The sequence below is a fragment of the Dipodomys spectabilis genome, unplaced genomic scaffold, assembly GCF_019054845.1.
Source record: "Dipodomys spectabilis isolate Male_0828 unplaced genomic scaffold, ASM1905484v1 ptg000136l, whole genome shotgun sequence".
NCBI classification, from domain to species: Eukaryota; Metazoa; Chordata; class Mammalia; order Rodentia; family Heteromyidae; genus Dipodomys; species Dipodomys spectabilis.
The window spans coordinates 6,894,917-6,917,901 of record NW_024870813.1 but is presented as its reverse complement, the minus strand read 5'-3'; the positions used below and the strand labels follow the sequence as shown (position 1 = coordinate 6,917,901).

General features: G+C 53.0%; 1 protein-coding gene across 6 annotated transcripts in view; it reads left to right on the top strand.

Annotated features, from left to right (window-relative positions):
• Nucleotides 1–20,325, top strand: part of Zmiz1 (zinc finger MIZ-type containing 1) — a 229,527-nt gene extending 209,202 nt beyond the window's left edge. For 5 of the 6 annotated variants that reach the window (XM_042690111.1, XM_042690110.1, XM_042690114.1 and 2 more), the window contains 13 exons: nucleotides 1,727–1,915; nucleotides 3,851–3,928; nucleotides 4,538–4,712; nucleotides 5,383–5,524; nucleotides 6,659–6,869; nucleotides 7,792–7,897; nucleotides 8,287–8,447; nucleotides 9,224–9,291; nucleotides 9,539–9,607; nucleotides 10,045–10,289; nucleotides 11,122–11,288; nucleotides 14,909–15,169; nucleotides 16,712–20,325. In XM_042690111.1, coding sequence (XP_042546045.1) covers nucleotides 1,727–1,915; nucleotides 3,851–3,928; nucleotides 4,538–4,712; nucleotides 5,383–5,524; nucleotides 6,659–6,869; nucleotides 7,792–7,897; nucleotides 8,287–8,447; nucleotides 9,224–9,291; nucleotides 9,539–9,607; nucleotides 10,045–10,289; nucleotides 11,122–11,288; nucleotides 14,909–15,169; nucleotides 16,712–16,819 — 1,980 coding nt within the window. In that variant the 3' untranslated portion in view covers nucleotides 16,820–20,325. The remainder of the gene's footprint in view (nucleotides 1–1,726; nucleotides 1,916–3,850; nucleotides 3,929–4,537; nucleotides 4,713–5,382; nucleotides 5,525–6,658; nucleotides 6,870–7,791; nucleotides 7,898–8,286; nucleotides 8,448–9,223; nucleotides 9,292–9,538; nucleotides 9,608–10,044; nucleotides 10,290–11,121; nucleotides 11,289–14,908; nucleotides 15,170–16,711) is intronic. The other variant, XM_042690115.1, reaches the window with a different exon arrangement.
• Nucleotides 20,326–22,985: the final 2,660 nt, after the last annotated feature.

The following is a 22,985-nucleotide window of genomic DNA, read 5'->3' as shown; positions in this document are numbered from 1 at the left end:
GGTTTCTCAGACCCATCTGGTCTTATACTGTGGCCCTCGACTTGGGCTGCAGTAAGGAACCTACGTTCCTTGAATGTTCCCCTCAACAGCTACTCTAGCACAGGCCGATGACCTTGCTACTGGCAAAGGTTATTCTGAGTCAGAAGCTTAAGAATGGGGACCAGAGCCCTTGCTGAATATCCTGGAGGCTGGAGCAAACCCTGACCCTCTAGCTAGTTGGCCTAGTTCATGACGGGGGTGGAGGTGGGTGGCTTGAGAAAGACTGTGGGTTGTGGCTGTCCTTAGGAGATCACACGCTCCACTGAGCTCTCTTCTCTGCCTTTTCAACACTCAAACCTCCCAGTTTGCTCCCTAGATGTCTGTATATATGTGAGAGAGGGTACTGGGCATTGAACTCAGATCCTTACACTTGCTAAGAAGGCACTCTACCACTTGCTCAGCTCTTCGAGCGCCTTTGTTTTGGGTCTCATTTTATGCTTTAGGCTAACCTTGGCTGTGGTGTGCTTTCCCTGTAGCTGAGATAATGGGATTCACCACCATACTCAGCTACTGGTTGAGGTAGAGTCTTGTGGGCTTTTATCCTCGGGCCAGCCTCAACGTTGGATCTTTCCTTCTCTGACTACCAAGTAGCTAGGATAAGAGGCTTGAGTTATCACATTTGTCTTTCTGGCTCTTAAAGGAATCGTCTTCCTCACAGAGCACCTTCCACACTGCATATCTGTTGTCCAGATGTATAGTGCTTGGTCCTAGGCCCAGTGATGACTGGGAGCCCTGGCCTTCATCTTGCCAGACATACAAGATGGTAGGACTTTAGGATGGACTGGAGTTAGGTCACCTGGTCCCGACAGGATTCTTCGGCTTGGGCAGGCACCAGGTACCACACACCTGCCGTGGAGAGAGACAGAGGCACAGAATGCTGAAGGATGATCCCTTGTATTCAGAGTAGCCAGTGCATCCCACGGTGTGAGTCATGGAAAGTTCTTGAAGTGCTGGCCACTCTGACATGTACTCACATGCATGGGAGCACAGTCATCTACCATACCTCTAAGTTAGAGCATGAGACACACTATTAGATGAGAAGTGTGTGGGCTGCAGGGGCCCTGAGAGTCACCTGATGCTCCAGACAGGGAGTATGGTTGAGGTGGCCCTGTCTCCTGTCTGAATAGCCTCTGCCAGGATGGATTGTCTAGCCCCTCACCACCCCGTCCTCTCGGCCTCTGCATGCATGGTGGGTTGACAGTGGCCTAGAGCTGGACAGTGTGAGGTACAGAGCCCAATGCCGCTCGGATCTACCCTCGGAGTCCAGGGTGCTTTCTGGGAGCCACATCCAGTGGTCTGCCACCTTGGGGTACCCAGCGTGAGGGGGGTGGTGAGGGGACACTCACCCTGATGTAAAGACTAGGAGACACAAAGGCAGGCTTTAGAATCGAGCCCCTTAAAATAGCCTCACTGAGATGCTCTAAAAGCATCCAAGGACGTGTGAGCCAGGAAGAATGGCCTCACTGGAAGGTGGCCTGTGAGCTGGACAGGAAGGACCTGTCCCTGGTTGAAGGGCACCATCTGGTCCAGCCTGCCTCCTTTTCTAGGCAGGGAGCGTGTTTGAGTAGCAGCTGCAACCTTGAGGTGAGGGCCATGGAGTGATTTGCTGATGGAGCTCAGTCCCGGGATTAGAGGGAGCAGCTTGGTGACAAGTGACATGACAACCTTTCTCCTGTCCTCTCTGCAGCCACAGCCCAACTATGGAAACCAGCAATATGGACCAAACAGCCAGTTCCCCACCCAGCCGGGCCAGTACCCTACTCCTAACCCTCCAAGGCCACTCACCTCCCCCAACTACCCCGGGCAAAGGATGCCAAGCCAACCCAGCACCGGGCAGTACCCGCCCCCCACGGTCAACATGGGGCAGTATTACAAGGTGAGTGTCCACCCTGGGGCTGCCTCAAATCTCTCCCTTTCTTACTACTCCCATCTGTGACCCCATTCTGTGTCCTGACCCTGCATGTGCTCCCCGAAGACCCCAAGAAGCCATGTGAGATTTCAGAGAGGACCATGCAGTACATTCCTGTTTTCTTTTGGGGGGGGGGATCCGGTCATGGGGCTGTTCATGAACTCTGAGCCTGGGCGCTGTCCCTCAGCTCTTCAGCTCAAGGCTAGCGTTCTACCACTTGAGCCACAGCGCCACTTCCGGCTTTTTTTTCTTTTTGCTTATGTGGTGCTGAGGAATCGAACCCAGGGCCTCATGCATGCAAGGCAAGCGCTCTACCACTGAGCCACCTTCCCAGCCCCACATTCTTGTTTTCTTATGGAAGTGCCGTGCTGCTTGGAGTTCAGTGTATGTGGACAGAAAGACTGGCTTTTCTTGGTTCTTGTTCTCATGGGATTTGGTTGGCCATTTTCTTTCTCCTGATTTATGGCACAAGCAAGAAAATAACAATAGAGGATGTTATAATGCTTTTTTTTTTAAGCGTACACCCTGAATATATTAACATTTTATTCTAAACTGGATCTCTCTCCTTGCAGATCAAGCAGCAACACATTGCAAACTGTTATTGTAGCCAGTCTTGAATCTGTTCGGGTTTTTTTTTTTTTTTTGCAGGGGTGGGTGATGAGGTTTTTGTGGTCATTGTTGTTATTTTTGTGCTGGTCCTGGGGCTTGGGCACTGCTCCTTAGTCTTTTCACTCAAAGCTGGCACTCTACCACTGAGTCACAGCTCCACATCCATGGGTTCTTTTTGTTTGATTTTGGTTTTGTTTTGATGATTAATTGGTAATTTGGTAGACTTTCCTGCCTAGGCTGGCTATTTTCCTCAGATCTCAGCCTCCTAAGTAACTAGGGTTACAGGCGTGAACCAGCATGAATCTAGGTTTTTCTATCTAGCTTGAATTCATTGTATGTTAATTATTGCCAGAGATCACTCTACCCTAGTTAGCCCCCCTCCCCTCCTTTATTCATGGGTATTTGAGTTTCTGATTTTTCACTTGTTTTTTTTTTTTCTCTTTTGGTCTCATTTTTGCTCTTGCTTTTCTGTGTATGTGAGCACGCATCTATGCATGCTCATGCTCCCCAATAGTAGGGCTTAGACTGAACCACATCTCCACCTCCATTTTGCTAGCTAATTAGAGATATGGGTATCTGCCCAAGCTGGATTAGAACCATGATCCTCAGATCTCAGCCTTCTGAGTAGCCAGGATTACAGGTATGAGCTACCAGAGTCTAACATGATTTTTCACTCTGAAATGATACCATGATAAGTGTCTTCAGGCTTCTAGCCTTTTCCTTCTGGAGTACCACGAAACCTGTTCTTGGGAGGGATGGCATCATTGCACTGTTTTATATTGACTCACCAAAGAATCCTCCTGGCAGACGTAGCCACCTGCCTTTTGTCTTTGCCATCTTTACTCCTAACTTCAGCCTAGTAGGTGTTGCCTTTTTTGTTGTTGGTGGTCATAGGTCATGAACTCGGGTTGGGCACTGTCCCTGAACTCTTTTGCTCAAGGCTAGCGTTATACCACTTTGAGCCACAGCACCACTTCAAGGTTTTGAGTGGTTAATTGGAGATAAGAATCTCACCGGGACTTTTCTGCCCAGGCTGCCGTTGAACCACAGTCCCCCGATCTCAGCCTCTGGAGTAGCTGGCATTACAGGCATGAGCCACCAGCACTCAGCAGGTGTTGCTATTTTTATGGATGCGTTTACTAAATAAATAGGTGTGGATAGACTAAAGCCTACTCTGGATGGCTCTCCCTGGCCCAGAAGTCCCCTCTTCAGATTCTAGTCTCAGGGGAGAATTGGGGAGGAGGTCTTCTCCTGCCTGCTACTCACCAAGTTGCATATCTTTTTTTTCAAAAGCCAGAACAGTTTAATGGACAGAACAATGCCTTCTCGGGGAGCAGCTACAGCAACTACAGCCAAGGGAATGTCAGTAGGGTATGTACCACTGTAAACCTCAGAAATTCCACCCTTTGTGGTACCAGCCTCTTGGGGTTCATGGAAATGTGTAGGGGGGAAGTGTACTTTCTCATCACCTGGGTCCAGAGATGCCCAGCATAGAAAGTCTTCAGCTCTGATGATTGACTAAAAACAAAGCCCTAGAGAAAGCAAAACCGGGATGGAGAGAGAGGAAACGTTGACCAAAGGCCCCAAGGGGAAGTGGCTTAGAGTCATGATGTGTGGGAGGCTGCCGGCTGCCAGCTGCCGGGCTGGTTCCCACTCTCCTCCCCTCCCAGGTTGGACAAGTTCCTCCTACCCTGAACACCAGTGTGCTCCTTCCTCTAGTGGGTATAGAAATCTGTGTCCACCTGATCTTGAAGAAGCTCAGTGGCTTGAGACTGGATGAAGGGTGGAGACCCTTTCCCTAGTCATTTATCTTTCAAAGGGATCAGGGGCCAGCGGGAGAGAAGGATTTCCTTGGGGAGATTCCATTCCTGGGGAATAGCCCTAAGTAGGACCTAGGAGCAGGTGGGGTGAAAGTTCACAGCCAGGACTCCCTGCCATGCTTGTGTCCCACAACCCATCTGTGGTTTCTCTTTCCTCCAGCCTCCCAGGCCGGTTCCTGTGGCAAATTACCCCCACTCACCTGTTCCAGGCAACCCCACGCCCCCCATGACCCCTGGGAGCAGCATCCCTCCCTACCTGTCCCCCAGCCAAGATGTCAAACCACCTTTCCCACCTGACATCAAGCCAAATATGAGCGCTCTGCCGCCACCCCCAGGTGAGAGCCCCACACATTGTGTTCGCTTCGGCTCCAGCCAGGAGCCGCAGTGGGCCAGGAACAAAGGGTCTGGGGACTACCTGTGCAGGGCCATGCAGCGGCACAAAAGCACTGCATAGAAAAAGTCCACTGGGGCGGGGGAGAGGGGTGTGGGCAAGAAGGGAGAGGGTGAGAGCGTGTGCCCGTGTGTAGGACTTGAGCTCAGGGCCTGGAGGGCTATCCCTTTGCTTTTTTTGCTCAAGCCTGGAATTACTACTTGAGCCATGGCTCCACTTCTGGATTATTTACTGGTTAATTGGAGACACAGGTCTCAGACTTTCTTGCTCAGCTGTTTCAAACCTCAGTCGTCAGGTCGAGGTTACAGAGATGCGGTGGGGGCTTTGCCACCCCCAGGCCTCTCCCCGGCCAGCAGGCAGGCACCTGAGCCTTCCAAAACAAGACAACAAGAAGGAGAAGCTGGGGGATTCATGGTCAGGCAGGCTTCACAAAACCAAGCCTTCCCTGGTGAATGTGGGCACAACAGGATGTCTGTGGCTCTGGCTTGCATCTGGGTTCCTTCAGTATGCCTGGGGGTGGCGTGTCAGGTGGGCAAGGGAGGTCCTGTTATGGATGGGGGACCTGTGACTCATCAGCCCTGTGTCCACCCCCCCCCCCGCCCCGCCTCCTCCAGCCAACCACAATGATGAGCTGCGGCTCACATTCCCCGTGAGGGATGGTGTGGTGCTGGAGCCCTTCCGCTTGGAGCACAACCTGGCCGTCAGCAACCACGTGTTCCACCTGCGGCCCACGGTCCACCAGACGCTGATGTGGAGGTGAGCATTCTTACGGTGTGGCCCTACACAGGTGGTGGTTTCCCTCACCTGTCCAGCATCACTATGTGGGCCCTGTCCTGCGCAAGTCCCTAGGGATGTCCCGTGGCACCCACAGGCACAGGGCTGGCAAGAGGAAACAGTCAAAAATTGGACCAGGGCTCCTGTGGCTAGAGCCATAGGTAAGAAGGGCAGCAGGAAGGGCGGGGCAGGCTCAGCAACCACTACAGACAGCAGGGGCCTCACTACCAAGCAGGGCTGGCCCTCCTCCTAGGAACAGGCTTGAGGTCAATGTCTGGAGGGCCAGGCCAGCTCCTGGGTTTGTAGCTCGCTGTGATCTTGAAAGCAAGCTGTGCCACTTCCTTTGACAAATGAGGAAACAGACACTGGAGAAGAGCATTCATGAGTTCACATAGCCAGCAAGAGGCAGAGCTGAGATTTGGGCCTGGGGCTTCTCAAGTTCATAACCAACCTGAGGTGTCTTCATCTGGGTCCTTCGTCCTTGGGAAGAGCTCACTCACATTGTCACCTGGTGCCTAAGACTAGCCACCAGTGAGCATCCTGAAGGCAGGAGGTGGGCTCTGCTCTGGACAAGCCCCCCCCCCCCTACACACACACACACACACACACACACACTCAGACCAACACAGCTTCCCTAGACTGCTCCAAGTGGCCACAGGCCTTCAGGACTCCAGAGCTAGGATGCTCAGAAGGATGTCTGACACATGAATGGACCTAAGCTAAGGGTGCATGTACCACCATACCCCTTCCTTAGAGGTGCCCTGGCCTGGAAGGGCTGGTTCCATGGACCTAAAGATGGGTTTAGTCTTAGCTAGTCTTGTCACATAGCATCTGTCTTTTTGTCCTTCTGTCTGTCTTGGGAGAATGGGAGATGGCCAGGAAGGTCATACCAGGAGTGCAGCAGGTGTGTGAAGATGATGGGAACTCAGAGTTTGGGGGTAGGTTTTCATTAGATAATGAGATGTGGGAAAAATGACATCTCTAGGTTGAGAGAGCAGGGGGAAGGGACAGTGACCAGGATTGGGGTGCCCAGGAACTCAGGGCTGATGATGCATTTTGAGCGGGGCATGGTGGGACTCACAGAGTCAAGCTGAACCCACCCCACCCCAACTCTAGGTCCGACTTAGAGCTACAGTTCAAGTGCTACCACCATGAGGACCGGCAGATGAACACCAACTGGCCGGCCTCCGTGCAGGTCAGCGTCAACGCCACTCCCCTCACCATTGAGCGTGGCGACAATAAGACCTCACATAAGCCGCTACACCTCAAGCACGTCTGCCAGCCGGGCCGCAACACCATCCAGATCACCGTGACCGCCTGCTGCTGTGTGAGTGAGCTGGGCGATAGGGTCCCGATCCAGCCGGGACCAGGCCTGGGGACAGCACCCCTAGCTCCATACCAGTCAAAGGCCTCAGACTTTTCCCCTCTTCCCCTTCCACCCCCATACAGCCTCTGTGTCTCCCTACTTCCTTCCTCGGCCTCTCCCCCAGGGCACCCACTCTCATCTTCCATTGGTGAAGTTCTGTGTCCCTCAAAACTGTGTATGCATGGAATTTTCACAGTCCACCCACCTTTTTCTCCAAACCCATCTCCACTAACTGGGGATTAAACCTCTTCCTTCCTCACCTAGACTTTTTTTGTCTAGAGGTGGTATATGCCTGTGTGTTGAGAGAGAGAAAGAGAGGGAGGGAGATCTGGGATCATGCTTCAGCTATCCTGTCCCTGGAGGTCAGGGATGACACAGGGCTTACCTGGGTAACTTATGTGGAGGTAAACTGGCTGCTGCTCTGCTGGCCTTTCTGGAGGACCCAGAAGAACATGCTCTGGCCTCAGCCTAGCAAGCAGAGAGGCTCTGAGGCTGCAGAAATGGATGTGTGTTCTCTTTACTAAGGATGCTGTTTAACTAGGAGCCTGAGGAGCCTGGTCAGGGAGATGGGAGAGTGCGGTCTGGGAGGGCTTCCCAGAGGAGGGAGGACAGAGAAGAGCACTCTGACTAGGAGAGCTAAAGACCCATGAAGGGAACAGTGATGGGAGAGGTTAGGAGGCCAGCTCGGCTCCCATCCTGATACCTTATGTTCCATAACCTTCTCCAGGAGACATTTCAGAGTCAAAGTCTACCTTGTTGGCCTAGAGCGGAGACACAGGTCCCTTTTGGCTTCTGGGGTGACCTGGACTATAGAAGCTGAAGATGGGGTGGGTGAGGGAGTACCAAGGTGGGAACTAAGCATGCTCTCTGCTCATCTCTACAGTCCCACCTCTTCGTGCTGCAGCTGGTGCACCGACCCTCCGTGCGCTCTGTGCTACAGGGTCTCCTCAAGAAGCGCCTGCTCCCAGCTGAGCACTGCATCACAAAAAGTGAGTCAGTCAGAGGTTGGGGGGGGGGGGGCGGGGAGAGAGTGTGAGGCTAGGCCTGAAGGGAGCTTTTTGCTGATCCAGTAAATCTGACAAGTGCCAGATTGAGTTTCTGTGAGCTTTGCAGAAATCCACCCACCCCCTCCCATGCTTCACAAAGGTGGGGCCTGTTCTGCAGAGATCAGGAAAATGCCTCATCCCTCTTCTTCTGGCCACGTGTCACACGTGAAGTTCCTGTTCAAGTTCAGGGCATCGGGGTCTGAGGAATTAAGTTGTACCAGTGGCACACACTAGAGCATGTTCAGAAACATTTCATGGTTCGTCCCTTCAGCAGAATTCTCCCCCCTCCCCCCGGCCTCTCACCTCACCCACCTGTTTCTTCTGCCCTACAGTCAAGAGGAATTTCAGCAGTGTGGCCGCCTCCTCGGGCAACACAACCCTCAACGGGGAGGATGGAGTGGAGCAGACAGCCATCAAGGTGTCCCTCAAGTGTCCCATCACGTTCCGGCGCATCCAGCTGCCCGCACGAGGCCATGACTGCAAGCATGTCCAGGTGAGCATTTCTAGGAGGCATGTCTCGAAGGTGAGCCACCCGCAGTGCGGCAGGGATGGCAAGAGACGGGTGGAGGCACCAACGGGGCCCGGGTCTGGTCATCAGCGTGACTTCACACCTTCCCTTCCCATCCCAGAAATACGGCTTAGACATGTGCTTATTTGGGCAGATGTCAGAGGCCAGCAGGTTGGGGAATCAGAGGGCAGGCAGGCATACCTGTGTCTGAGCAGGTGGTTGAGTGTCACCATCCAAGCTGGCTCTGAACACTGGGCAGCCCAGGCTGGGAGAGAGGCAGAAGAGGGAGGCTAGAAATCACTCCTGCCAAAACACAAACAGTGTCTGAACCCTCCTGTCCCCCACACCACCCCGCCTTGCCATCACGGCTCCTCTTTAAGGGCTGAATGAGAAGTAGGGTTCCCTTCCTCTGGAGAATGTGTGGGCCCAACAGCATGGTCACTTTCACTATCTAGCATGGCGTCAAGAACTTGATCCATTTTGTCCTGGGTCCTTGGGCTGCTCTTGGCCTCAGGAGGTAAAAACACTGAGTCAGCGGGGGTGGAAGGAGGACCAAGATAACTTCCCAAAGGATGTAGGGAGTCCTGTGTTGCACAAAGTGCTGGAGAGAGGGATGGGCTGGGGTGGGCAGGGAGTGTGCACAACTGGTTTACCATGTCATCCTGCCTCCTTCCCCAATAGGGACCTCTTCCTAAGAGTTCCCAGGGTGTAATCTCACCTGTCTGACTGGCTGACTGATTGTCTCTGTCTGGCCTCTGCAGTGCTTTGACCTGGAGTCGTACCTGCAGCTGAACTGTGAGAGAGGAACCTGGAGGTGTCCTGTATGCAAGTGAGTGACACCCACCCCAGCCAGGCCACAGAGAGAAGGAGGCCCTCCCCCTAGCCTCCCCCTGGGGCTCCAGCCACCTCCTCCCTGTTGTGAACTGAACCCAAACTCCACAGAGGAGCTCCGTCCCTGGGCTCCCGTGTGTGGCGCATGGTCACAGAGTGCCGTCTCTGTGCTGCTACAGTCCCAGCAGCAGCAGGGAGGGGTGGGCTGTGCCCCAGAACCATCTAACCCTGCTCTTTCCTTCCAGTAAAACTGCTCTACTCGAGGGCCTGGAGGTGGATCAGTACATGTGGGGGATCCTTAATGCCATCCAACAGTAAGTGGGGCCCCCGCTGGTGGGGTGTGTGGCCTGGGATAGAGAAGAGAGTGGTGTGAAGACAGCCCTGATCACTTCCCTGGCCAGGCCAGCAGACCATTGACCTCCCCCCCTCCCTACCCATCCCCCACTTCTTTGCAACCTTGGAAGTTTGTGGACCTGGGGGTAAATGAACACTGAAGCCAACAGAGCTCAGCCAGAGCAGGAAACCGACAGTGCTTCATAGCAGCTCCTGGAAGAGAGATCTTGTGGCCAGCTACCTAAAAGCCCAACCACTTGCTTCTCCTAGCCTCAGTTTCCCCATCTCACTCAGAGATAAAGGGCCTCACCAGACTCCTGTGCACAGTAATGAAAAGGGCTAGAGGTTCTCAGCTATGGACCTTGTCTGCAAAGCCAGGCAACCCAGAGCCTCAGCTCTGCCTTCGTTAATCCCCCAGCTCCGAGTTCGAAGAAGTTACCATCGACCCCACCTGCAGCTGGCGGCCGGTGCCTATCAAGTCCGACCTGCACATTAAGGATGACCCCGACGGCATCCCCTCCAAACGGTTCAAGACCATGAGCCCTAGCCAGATGATTATGCCCAACGTCATGGAGATGATTGCTGCCCTGGGCCCTGGCCCGTCCCCCTATCCGCTCCCGCCTCCCCCCAGCGGCACCAACTCCAATGACTACAGCAACCAAGGTATGTGCTGCTGAACAGGAGAGGGCAGGAGGGAGAGAGGAGAGGAGGAGGTCAGCTCAGCACTGAGGGGTACCTGATGTCTGTGCTGATGGTGGCAGGTACAGGAGGAGGAGGGGAAGAAGCAGAGGTGGCACACCCCAAAACTGACTGAACTTGAGGGACAGTGGGCTTCAGAGCTGGGTTCTACACCTGCTATCTCTCCTGCACACTCCTGAGAGTTTCTGTGATGTCCATCTTTGTCCCATCCCTTCAACTCTCCTGGAAGAAGCTCAGGCACTGGGAGCCCAGCAGAGGCTGGGTCACCCTCACTGGCTTTCACCTTGATGCCATTTGGCTGTTTAGAAAATATTCCACCCTCCAATGCAGACGGTGGCAGCTGCCCAGCCAGGGTCTGTGATTGTAGGTCTCCAGGGCTCCTAGGTTATTCATGGTCCAGAAATACTAGTCCATCTAGCCAGCTTCCCACAGCATTTCAGCAAGCTGACCCTCTGTGCTTCATTGCCACGTGGTATGGGATGCAGTGGCTTGCTAAACCCCCTTCATCTGAACTCTCCTGAGCCTGGGACCGCTTACAAAAGAGCCTCGGGGCCTGCATCTCTCTGTTACATGATGCAGCCGTGGGCAGGACTAGCTCAGCAGCTGCTCTTACAGGCTGCCTGTAAGAGGTATGTCCTCCCTGACCTATGGGAGCTGGCCTGAGGGTACAGGTGCCTTGCCAGCCTCCCAGGAAGAACAGAAGATAGCTTTTACCTTTCTGTGGTTTAATCCTTGAGGGCAGCACCTTCCCTGTGGGCGACAAACTTCACCTCATCCCCATCTCCCCCCTCCCTAGGCAACAACTACCAGGGCCATGGCAATTTTGACTTTCCCCACGGGAACCCTGGTGGGACATCCATGAACGACTTCATGCATGGTCCCCCCCAGCTCTCCCACCCCCCGGACATGCCCAACAACATGGCCGCCCTGGAGAAACCCCTCAGTCATCCCATGCAAGAAACCGTGAGTACCTCCTTTGGGCAGCCCAACTTTCTCGCTGTCTGGGTCTCTGTCTGGGGCTGACTGGGGCAGAGACGCTCCCTTGGGACTTTTCTCATGGGGATAAGTTTGATTCTCTCTCAGGCAAAGGGGGACCCCTAAGAATGGGGTGTTGGCTTAGACGGAAATAAGGCACTGAAGTGGGCCATCATCCGTGAACCCAGAAGCGGTCTCCGCAGACTGCAGAGTCTCTATCATCCATGAACCGACTCTGTAGTCTATGGAGACCACTTCTGGCCCCGCGAGCGCGCGTACGCACGCACACGCGTACACACACACACTCATAGATAGACTCATGATTCCAGCCATCTAGAAGTTTGTCCTACACCCAGGCACTTGTTGCCTCAAGGATATAAATCGTTGGGGCATCACCATCCTTCAAAAGCAAGTGCTAGGAAGTACAAGCAGCAGCTGGGAGTGTGCTCTCATCCTGGTGTTGCTAGGATGCGCCTTGGAGCATGGGGTCCTGTGCTGGCCTTCCCCTCCCATGGCTTCGCAGCAGTGGTGGGAGGCCTAGCCATCCTCCAGAGTCCTGTCTAGTAAATGCTGGGTGGTTCCACTCTATGTAACAAGGGTTTCTTGAACCATGCATGCTCTTGGGTCAGGCTTTTGCCAAGTGTGAACAAAATACCCAAGGCCTGTGCCCTTGAAGGGCTTGGATGGAGGAAAAACATATGAGGCTTAAGGGGAAACCAAGGACTGAAGGACCTGTCTGAGGCCTCAGTCATCTCGAGAAGGATCAGCTGCTAAGATCTTTCCAGCAGGGTTGGGACCTATATCGGAAAAATCACTCCGGCCTGATGCCAGCAGCTCACGCCTGTAATCTTTTTTGTCGTTGTAGGGCCTGAACTCTGGGCCCGGGGGCATTGTCCTTCAGCTGAAGAGCTGAAGGACACTCAGCGCCACTTCTGGCTTTTTTCTGCTTCTGTGGTGCTGAGGAATCGAACCCAGGGCCTCATGTATGCAAGGCAAGCACTCTACCACTGAGCCACCTTCCCTGCTCCTCATGCCTGTAATCTTAAGCACTCAGGAAGCTGAGATCTGAGCATCCTAGTTTGAAGCTAGCCCCGGCAGAAAAGTCCATGAGACTTACCTCCAGAAAGTCCAAAGTGAAACTATGGATCAAGTGGTAGAGCATGAGCCTTGAGTGGAGAGAGCATGAGGCCACGAGTTCAAACCCCAGTATTCACCCCCACACACACATACAGTCATACTGCAACCCTCTCACCTTCTATTTTGTGCTCTGAAGGAAAGGGCCAAATACCTCTGAGTCTCAGCAACAGCAAACATTAACTTTCTATACCATGAGCTTCCAGAGACTTCCTTTCCTCCTCAGACCTAGAAAAATGTTGGTGGGCAGGCCAAGTACTTTGTCTTACCAGCCAGGCTTTGTCTTGTCTTCTGTTAGCCCCTACCACAAGGGCTCTGTGCAGGGGGGCCTTAGCCTGGGTTACTCCCTAGGTAGACTCTGTCTTTTCTGATTTTTCGACTGCTCACAGAAGGCAAGACCTTGAGCTCCAGGTGTGCTTTTCGGGGGAGGGGAGGGGCAGGGAAGATGTCCCACATCAAATCCAAACGTACGCAAAACACTTGTGACCCTGCTGAGCATTCCCATGCACACCAAGATCTGGCTGAGCGTCTCCAGCCAGGTGCCGATGTGTCCAGGGATTCTGCTACGCCAGGGGACGTGTGGAGAGCAGCAACAGGAGGGGGGCCAGCTGGGCTCAGGGAGCACCACCTGCCGCCTGCAGATCTTGACATGCTCAGCCCATGCCTTGGTCAAGGGGCAGAGCTGTGTCTGAAGATGTAGGGACTGTCTGTCCTGAGCTGGGCTGCCTCCGGGAATGTGAAACTCCTCTTTGCTTCCCCAGAATGAGTACTGTGGTATGGGTTGGGGTAGCCAGAGTGTCCACAGACATGAGCAGGAGTCTCCAGCCAGCTTTTTAGACAGAGTAGCTGTCCCTCCAGCCTGATCTCATATCTACATGGGGTCCTAACCCTATGGTCATGTAATCATCCCCAGTTTGCAGGACCTGGACTGAAACAGCACCATGCAACCTCATGGCCTACTGGGGTGGGGGACTGTATCCCAAGAAGAAGGAGCCCCTTAGACTACAGTCAGAGGCCAGCCTACCAAAGACCTGGGGAGTAACTTCTAGCAGCAATAAGAAAAACAAGGTTCTGGGAAGGCCAGCATAGCGTGGAGGCCACTTGGAAGAATATGGAGATGTGTTCTGTGTGGCCCAGGAAAAAGGACAGAGGACCAGGGAAATACTTGGTCCCAGGCAGCTAGTTCTGAGGGGCAGTATGGATGTGGGACAGAAAGTCCCCCAGAGTAAGGGCTTCCACGTGGCCTGTGTGTGACACTAAGCAGCAGGGGCATAATTACATCAGACCCATACTTTGCTTGCATGTCCACAGGCAACTTGGTTTGTTTTTGTTTGTTTTGGTTTTGATTTTTTGTGTTTTGAGGGGAGTTGTTGCTATTGCTAGTACTGGGGCTTGAACTCAGCCAGGGCTCTGTCCCTGAGCTTCTTTTGCTCAAGGCTAGGTTCTACCACTTGAGTTATTTTCTATTTCCAGCTTTTTAGTAGTTTACTGGAGATAAAAGTCTCACGAATTTTCCTGCCCAAGGCTGGTTTTGAACCGTGATCTTCAGATCTCAGCCTCCTGAGTAGCTAGGATTACAGGCATGAGCCACCGGCACCTGGCTCTTTTGGCGTGTTCAAGGCAAGTGCCGATTAATTGGAGATAAGAGTCTCACAGACTTTCTTGCCTGGGCTACCTTCAAGCAGAGAACCTCCAATCTCAGCCTCCTGAGCAGCTAGGGTTACAGGGGTGAGCCATTGGTGCCCAGGTGGCATCTTGGGTTTTGAATTTACAAATTGAAGAGTGTGAACTGTCCAGCTGATCTGTGAACCACCAGGAACTCCAGCCCCAGCAGGGCCCCCCTTCCTTTGGGAATCATGAGCAGCACCCCCTCCTTGAAGATCCAGGCACCTTCCAGCCTGAGGCCTGTTGTGACTAAGTGAAGTGGTGACCAGGAAGAGAGACCAGGCTGGGCCTACTGAGTCACAGGCTCCCAGGAGGCTCCCCATCTGCCTGCCCAAGCCTTGCCTCGGAAGTAGGGCTCACTTGGGGGGCAGTCCCCATCCCGAGCTGCACGCCTGCCCGTGCTGTGTGTCTGCGTCCGCTCTCTGCTGCCTTGGCCCTGTAAAAGGCCTGCATCACCACGCCGCTAGCAGGCCTTCCTGCCTCCTCCTCCCCAGATACATGCCCATTTTGCTTCTCCATTTTGCCCTCACTGTGGTGCGTTGTGGTGACAGTGTCGACTGGGAAGGTGCTGGAAAGTCTGTGCCCGTGTCGAAGCCCTCCTGGGCTCTGTGCAGCCTGTGTGGCCCCCTCCCCACCCTTCCTTTCCACAAACCTCCCTGATGCGCAGCGTGGCGGGGGGAGGATATTCTTATTTGTTTGGGGGTTTGTTACTTCCCTGGTTTGTTTGGTTTTCATTTTCTCCAGGCATCTCGTGGCTGTGCCTCCGTTCACCTCACCTCTCTTCTCTCCTGCTCTCTCCTCCTCCACAGATGCCCCACGCTGGCAGTTCTGACCAGCCCCATCCCTCCATACAACAAGGTTTGCACGTACCACACCCCAGCAGCCAGTCAGGGCCTCCATTACATCACAGTGGGGCTCCTCCTCCTCCTCCTTCCCAGCCTCCCCGGCAGCCACCACAGGCCGCTCCCAGCAACCATCCACACAGCGACCTGACCTTTAACCCCTCCTCAGCCTTAGAGGGTCAGGCCGGAGCACAGGGAGCATCCGACATGCCGGAGCCTTCACTGGATGTAAGTTGGGGTCACCACACACCTCGGCCTGGGGTCAGGCCTGGCACCGGGACCTGCCCGAGAAGAAGGGGAGGGTGTTGAGGGCTCAAGGCCCCGGGGGGGAGAGGTGGGAGGGTGGTGGGTGGGCCCCAGACAGCCTCCCCAGGAAGCCCCCCCCACAGAGCGAAGTGTCACTGAGGATCCCTTCTTCTCTCCTCCCCCCCGCCCCCAGCCCCTTCCTCCCCAGTCCCTTGGCCACAGTCCTGTTCCCCAGTCCTGTCCACCTACTCAGGCCCTTGCAGTGGCCCTCTGGGCCGGGCTTTGGAGGCAGCACAGGAGGGTCCCTGCCCTTCTTCCCACTCTCCCTTCCCCTTCCCCCGTGTTGAGCTTGCTATATCTGTGCGGTACCCTCTCTGGCCCTTGTCAAGGGAGGGGCTGGAGTAGCAAGGCCCTTCTGTCCATCCTGCTGGTCTTGTCTGTCTGCAGTTTTCTTGTCCACGTGTTATCCATTCCCTGCTTCCGCTTGCTCCATTGCTCACTCCAAGAGATCCCACTGTGTGGGGTGACAAGATGGTGGGGGTGGGGGCAGGAGAAATGAGTTCCGGGGCATGTTCAGGAGGCAGTAGGTCAGAGCAGGCAGCTGAGTTTCCAGGTTTGCTCACCTTGAGGTCTTCATAGTCTGGTAAGATTGGGGCTGGGCAGGTGGACAGGGCAACTGTGTGGAATGGAACTGGACACTTGGCCCTCAAGTCTCCACCTTGGGATGCAGGGGCTGTGGCTGGCCAATATACCCAGAGGCTGGATTTCCAGAGGAAGCTTCTCAGCCACTGTTGTCCTCTGCCTCCCAGCCCTGTTTGTCACCTTCTCCCTAGTGTGAGAGGCCTTGTATTGTGAGAACTCAATCACTGTGAAGCCATCTTGGGCTCTCCCCCATCTCACCCACGCCCCTCACCGGGGCAGTGGAGTGCTCTCCCCCCTCCCCCGCGTGGCAAGGACTCCACATCAGCGTCACAGTAAGGGACAGCGAACAGTGGGCCTCAGGGACAGATGGTACTCTCTGCCAGTCAGGCTCCCTGCGAGCTGTAGGGAGAGATCCAGAACCAGTATTTTGAGGGACACCTCCTGTGTAGTGTCATTTCTCCAGGAGGCCATGTGATCCGCACGTGCCATGGTCATGTCAGAGAGGCCAGAGGAACACTCCATCAACAGGAAGCCATGGCCTGCCATAGGGCCTTCCCTGCTTATGGAGTTGATGTTGGAGCCTGAGAAGGGTCAGCCCAGCTCTGGTCTCCACTGGTGGGCTGAGGGCTCTGCTACCCTCAATTTGAGATGGGCATGGCTGGGCCTGCCGCAGGTGGGGTGCAGTGGCCTGAGATGATGTGAGGGGGTGGGGGGGAAGACAGCCACTGGGACCTCACTTGGCACCTCAGTTTCCCCTCTGTGGACTAGGACCACAGGAAGCAGGTGGAGGGGATTTAAGCATGCCAGCAGGACCCCTCATTCCTCTTGCTGGACACCTCTCAGCCAACACCTCAACTGGACTCCTTCCTTCCTCTTTTCCAGCTCCTGCCAGAACTCACAAACCCTGATGAGCTCCTCTCCTACCTGGATCCCCCCGACCTTCCGAGCAATAGCAACGATGACCTCCTGTCTCTCTTTGAGAACAACTGAAGGCTACCCTCTGTTGGGGGCCACCCCTCCCCACTCTGCCTCCTGCCCTGTCTGTCCCACACACTTGCCCTCCCTCCCAGGTGCCCGTGTCACGCCACCCCTTGCCAGAATCATGGGCCAGGGTGGTGGACAGGTACACCGGGAAGGTTGTATAGGGCTACAGCTGCATCCCCCTGAACGCCCAGAGCTCGAAGATGACCCCCCACTGAGGGGCGCCTGGTCCAGCAAGAGGCCCAGGCCCATGGTGGTGTCAGGTGGCTCTAGATGACCTTCCAATGCAATGCCCCCCCCCCCCCCCAAGTTCTTCCATTTTCTAAACTGTAGCCCTGCTTCCCAGCCCAGAGCCTCCTTCAAGTGACTAGAGCCTGAAAGAACCACCCCCACCTCCAGGCCAGGTTGGGGTGGGGGGACAGCAAGCCTTTGGAGGAGCAATGACAGTTGGCCACAGTGAGAATTGCCTACCCACCACCATCCACCCCAGAAAAGCACAAATCTAGGAAGGAGAACATCTCTCCAGGCCGAGGGCATGCGCTCTGGTCTCTACCATCTACGCCGAGAAGCCGTGTCAACACTTGTCAGAAAAACAGAAAAAAGAGAAGGTGATGAGCCTGAGGATCTCCCATTTCTACTCGAGAAGGATGGAAAGGGGGGATCAGGGCCAGCCTGGAGCCAGGACAACACATTGGAGGCTCCATGACCTGGCCTGCAAAATCAGAGCCCAGTCTTGGACAGAAAAAAGAACATGTGCCAGAGAGAGGACACATATGTGTACACCCAACCAACACGACTGTGCGCTCAGTTGGGGGCCGCCGGAGGAATTGGCAGCTGCAAGTCCATCAGGAGCAGCCCCTCACAACTTTGCTATAAGCCACTCCCTGTTTTAAACTGTGAAAGTGACCGTGGAAAGTTCTGAAGTCACCAAAGGAAAGGCACGTTGGACTTCGACGACAAGCAAACCGTTTCCCTCATGTACTCTTCTTGTTTTCTTCTTCCTGACCCCACCTGCCTCTCCTAGACTGTTCAATGGGACATGGCTTCCTTCTGGGTCCACATCCTTGTGTGTCCAGCCAGTGGCAGGGTACACGGTGGAGAGACAGGACAGGGACAGCTGGGACAGAAGCCTGAGCTGGCCAACCGGAAGTCCAGCACATCTGTGTCTCAGGCTGCCTCACACTGCAGCCCAGACCGTCAACTGCATGCCCCAAGATACTCCACAGGCAACGTGTGGGCTATGTGTGTGCCTGTCGACCACCCCCTCAGCATCGCCCCTCCACACTCCTGCTCAGCAAAAGCAGCCTCTGGTCTTCCCTCTTCACTCCATCTGGCTTAGGGCCCTCAAGGGGCTTTGTCACACAGCCACTTTGTTCCAGGCTGAGCCATGGTGATACTGGGTTGTCCTGTCACTTGGGGTCCCATCTGTAAAATTCTTGGCACCCTTCCCTGCTGCTGCCGCTGCCGCCGCCACCACCCTGAGCCCTGCCCTGCCTTCCCATCCGCTGTCGGTGTCCTTGGTGGCTGTCAAAGTCCCCGTCCGAGTGCGGGCGGTCAGTGTTCCCCAGCGCTGTTTGGCTTGTGCCTGAAAGGTGGTCCCAGCTGTTTGACTCTATGGTCACCTCACCGAAACGGCACAAGGTTTGCTTGTAGGAAGGCTGCCCTCGTCCCCCCCACCCCCGCCCCCCTCTTTTTCTTCCTTTTTCCCTTTTGTCGAGGTTTTATCCAGATCACCTGTTGTTCAGTATGCAAATCAGTTATTTTAAGACTTCGCTTTTGTAAATATCTTTGTGAATATTTTAGTATCGTCTTTGATAATATTCCAACATTTTCATGACCTGGTTATTGCCTTTGCTGGTGTTTTTAAAATACCTTGACTCAACAACAGACACTGAGTCTTTTTTTAGAAAAAAAAAAAAAAAAAAATCAAACAACAAAAAAAAGCAACCAGGGCTATTTGTTATAGATGAGCGAGGAGCAGAAGGGTGGTTACACTGGGAGGTTGTAGATCTGGAAGCCCGCTCTTGAGAGCCATCCCCCCACCGTGGCAGCTGATCGGGACAAGACTATGCCAAGTAGTATGCGGCAGTACCTGCCCTGTGCCTGTGGCCTGGCACATAGCCACAAACTGCATTGGACCACCTGGAATGTCAGCTTCAGACAGACTGACAGATGCCTTTCCTTAGAAGTTTCTGCTTTCTGCTGTGATACAGTCATCTAGAAAGGCCCAGGGTCCCTGCTGGTTCTTGTCACTGTACCTCAGTTTTGTTCATAGACCTACCCTCAGCTTTCTAGTGCAGAGGGGCTAAATCTATCCAGGCCCTCCTCCCCCTGCCATCTTGGGCTGGCTTCCTGACTTCCCTGCCATACAGGCTTCTAGGGCCAAAGTCCTTACAGAGCCCTTTCAACCAGCTCCGGCCCACCGTGCCTGAAAGCTGGGGGCACGAGGGGTGCCCTTGTCCAGAATAGTTCTTTGAGTGTGAGAGAGCTAGAACCATCCCTTAGACATGACAAATAAGGCAACGTCCGTTAGCAGAGGCAGGGCCGCGTTCTAGAAAGTTAACCTCCTGACCCTGGAGCCATAAGTAACCTCGACAAAAGAAGAAATGGTCTCAGTAAGCCACTTTCCTGTGCCAGCTCCTTCCACCCACCCGCTGGCAGGAGTCTGTCCCCAACTCCACAAAATGGGGTGGGAACAGGCAGGCAGAAAAGGCCCCGTATAGGCAATCATCCCATCTTCTTGGTTTGAAGCTTTATCCATGTATCATGTTCCCCAGTAGCAGTTTTATTTTTGAAGAAACTTCTAATCCTTTTCCCTCAGCTGTAACGCCCAGAGAGCTATATTTTGCTGCCGACGGGTTTCAGGCCTGACCTGTCCAGACAGGGCAGTGAGCAGCCACAGTGGCTCAAGGGACGTGTGTGTACATATGTAAATGAGAAATAGACATGTCAACAGATGCTTTCATTTCTCTTGGAATGTGTATTGTTTTTATTTTACAAAACAACCACAAAAAAAAAGGCTTGAAACTCCATCATGCGTGGAAAAGAAAAAAAAAAAACTAGATCCTGTTAGCATTTGTCTCCGCTGTGTAATATACTCTGACCCTGTGTGGAAAGGTATTTTTTTTTCGTTCTTGTTTTTAATTTTTACCTACCTGTACTATTGAGCTTCAGTGTGCTAGTTCTGCCACCTGTGTATTTTTAGGGTGCTATGGAAATAATGAAACGGGGGATTTCAGAAGAAAATTGTAACCAAATTCATAACTTTGTATAATTTTTTGATATCATGATCACAGGTAATCCACATGCCCACACATCGACACGCCCACCAGTGCAGCCTGAAGTGACTCCCACCTGAACCGCCATCGTCTACATTGTCTGTACAATGCAATCATTTCATCTCTTCAACTGGTCAGAAAACTAATTGTGGTTTCTAGTCTTGCAAAGCTGTATGTAGTTAGATGATGTGACCTCTAATATTTATCTAATAAATATGTATTCAGATGAAACCTGTATATTAGGTGTTCATGTGGTTATTTTGTATTTAAAGATCAAATTATTTGACTATTGCTAGACATTTCTATACTCTGTTGTAACACTGAGGTTATCTCATTTGCCCATGTTAATTTTTTTCTAAATAAATTGACAAAAAAAAAAAAAAGAAGGTTCTGGTGAAGTAGCTGTTTTGTGGGTATGGTGAGGAGTGGTCTGTGTGTTTCACTTTTATTCTTAAAAACCACCACCCCCTGCCCTGTCATTAAAAAAAAAAAAAAAAAAACATGCCCACAGCAAACATTAGAGTGCTTTGGGGACTGCCCCTGGGGTCCCTAAGGCCACAGAGGATCTGTGCCTGACTACATTCAGCACACCCACCTTTTCTAAGGAGAGCTTGGGTCTCTAGGCTCTGTCTGCTAGCTCCTCCCCACACCATAGTCTGACCAGCCTTACAACCTCAGTACCCCCAGCATGGGCTGCACTTCTGTGTCTGGGGTTTAAACTTAAGGGAAGTATATGTGATTGAAAGAGCCTAATGGTTGGTTGTTGCCCTTTCTCCACTCAGCCTGACTGCTGAGCACTAGGAAGAAACAAACATGGCTATCTTGGTTCTCTGGCAATGGGAAGAAGGTTCTGAGAGGGAACCCCAAATACATCCACCAGTTGGGTGTGTGGCGATGTTGGTTAAAAGAGACGAGAGTAAGCAGATGAGGGAGGCTGTGGTGCAAGAAGATAGGACTGTCCTGGAGGTCTGAATGCTCACTCCTGTCTTCTCTAGATGAACACTCAGGTGGCTAGATTGTCTTGGGGAGATAGAGGTATGGAAAGAGAACTTGCATTAGCTCCCGCCTATAATCCTAGCTACTTAGGTAGCTGAGATCCCAAAATCATGGTTTGAAGCTAGCGGGGGTAGGAAAGTCCATGAGACTTTTGTCTCCAATTAACTAGCAAAAAGTGGAGGTATGACTCAAGTAGTAGAAGGCTAGCCTTTAGTAAGAAAGCTGAGGAACAAAACTAGGTGCTGGTGGCTCACGAGCCTGTAATCCTAGCTACTCAGGAGGCTGAGGGTTGAGGATCCCAATTCAAAGCCAGCCCAGGCTGCAAAATCTGTAAGAATTTTATCTCCAATAAACTACTTGGAAAAAGCCAGAGGCGGCATGGTGGCTCAAGTGGTAGAGCACTAGTAGAGAGCTAGTTTTGAGCAAAAGAAACTCAGGGATAACTCCTAGGCCCTGAGTTCAAGCACAACACAATTCAAGCACAACAAAGAAAAAGTAGAGCCCTGATCACTGCTAAATTCATGCATTGGCCTCTGTCAGCCTTGCAGCCTAAGAAGGGGCATTGGTGGAAATAGAAGGGTTTCCAAATGGGACTACCTAGCTCTTTATGCCCTAGGGCACTGACTCCTCCAGAGAGCTGAGGACCCATTACAGTGAGATATAACCTATAGTTTTTATTTTTAAAAAATAGAAATCAGAAGTGTACCCTACAAAACAAGACAACTTTGGGGGAGAGGTGCTCACACTTAGCTATGTTGTGATGGGAGTTCTTACTTGGAAGTTGTGTTTAATAACAAAAATGTTATCTGAGCACTGATGGCTCACACCTGTAATCCTAGCTACTCAGGAGGCTGAGATCTAAAGATCACAGTTTGAAGCCAGCCTAGGCAGGAAATCCATGAGTCTTTATCTCCAACTAACTATAAAAAGAAAGTGGAGCTATGGCTCAAGTGGTACAGTATTAGCATTGAGCAAAAAAAAAGTTCAGGGACATAACCAAAGTCTTTTGCTCAAGTCCAAAGTTTAAATATCTGTGCCCTAAAGGCAGGACCTAAGCAGGGGAGGAAGGATCCTGTGCTCTCCTAACTTCAGGATAAAAAGCAAAGTTCTAGACATTTCTGTTTGACGTCCTGAAACAAATGCTGCTGCCAATTATCAACCTGTGGCCATCCTGAGGCCTCTTGGAAACCTATGGCTCCAGCTCAGTTCCCTCCTCCTGAGCCCAACTTTGGGCTGAGAAAAGCACACCCATCCAGGCTTCAGTCCTACCCACTACCCTTCCCTTGGGCTCTCCACCAGCCTCCTCCTCAACCACACCACCTCACTCACTTCACCCCTCACTCAGATGCTCATGAGCTGTCCATCCAACCCACAGACCCACCTCCATCCTCCTCCGGTCATATCTTCCTCTGCCCAGGCCCAGAAGGTGTGGGGCCACTCATTCCCAGAGGGTCAATAACCCTCCCTGGCCTCATACCAGCTCCCCCTTCTCTTCTGTTCCAATGCTGGCTCTCCAGTGACCTCCTGGTTGCTAACGTCCATGCCGCTTTCAGATCCTGGCTCTCACAGCAACACTCGACAGTTGCCCTGCCTTTCTGGAAATTCTTGTCTCAGGGATTCCAGAACAATGTCCTGTTGGTTGTTCTGATGTATTCTATTCTAGCACCTTCTATCTCCTCCACAGCCCTGCAGTGTCCAGGCACTTGTGATGCCCCATGAAGATCTTTTGTCCCTCAACTGCTAGACAGCTGGCTACCAGCGGCGCACCTGATCCCTCCTTCACCAGAGTCATCCTCAGGAGATGAGCAAGTCACGGCCCTGCATTGTGCCAAGGGCACTGGGACCTGTGCTTGCTCCACTGTCCCCTTCCTTGTCATGGCCGCTGGCATGCCTGTGTGGTG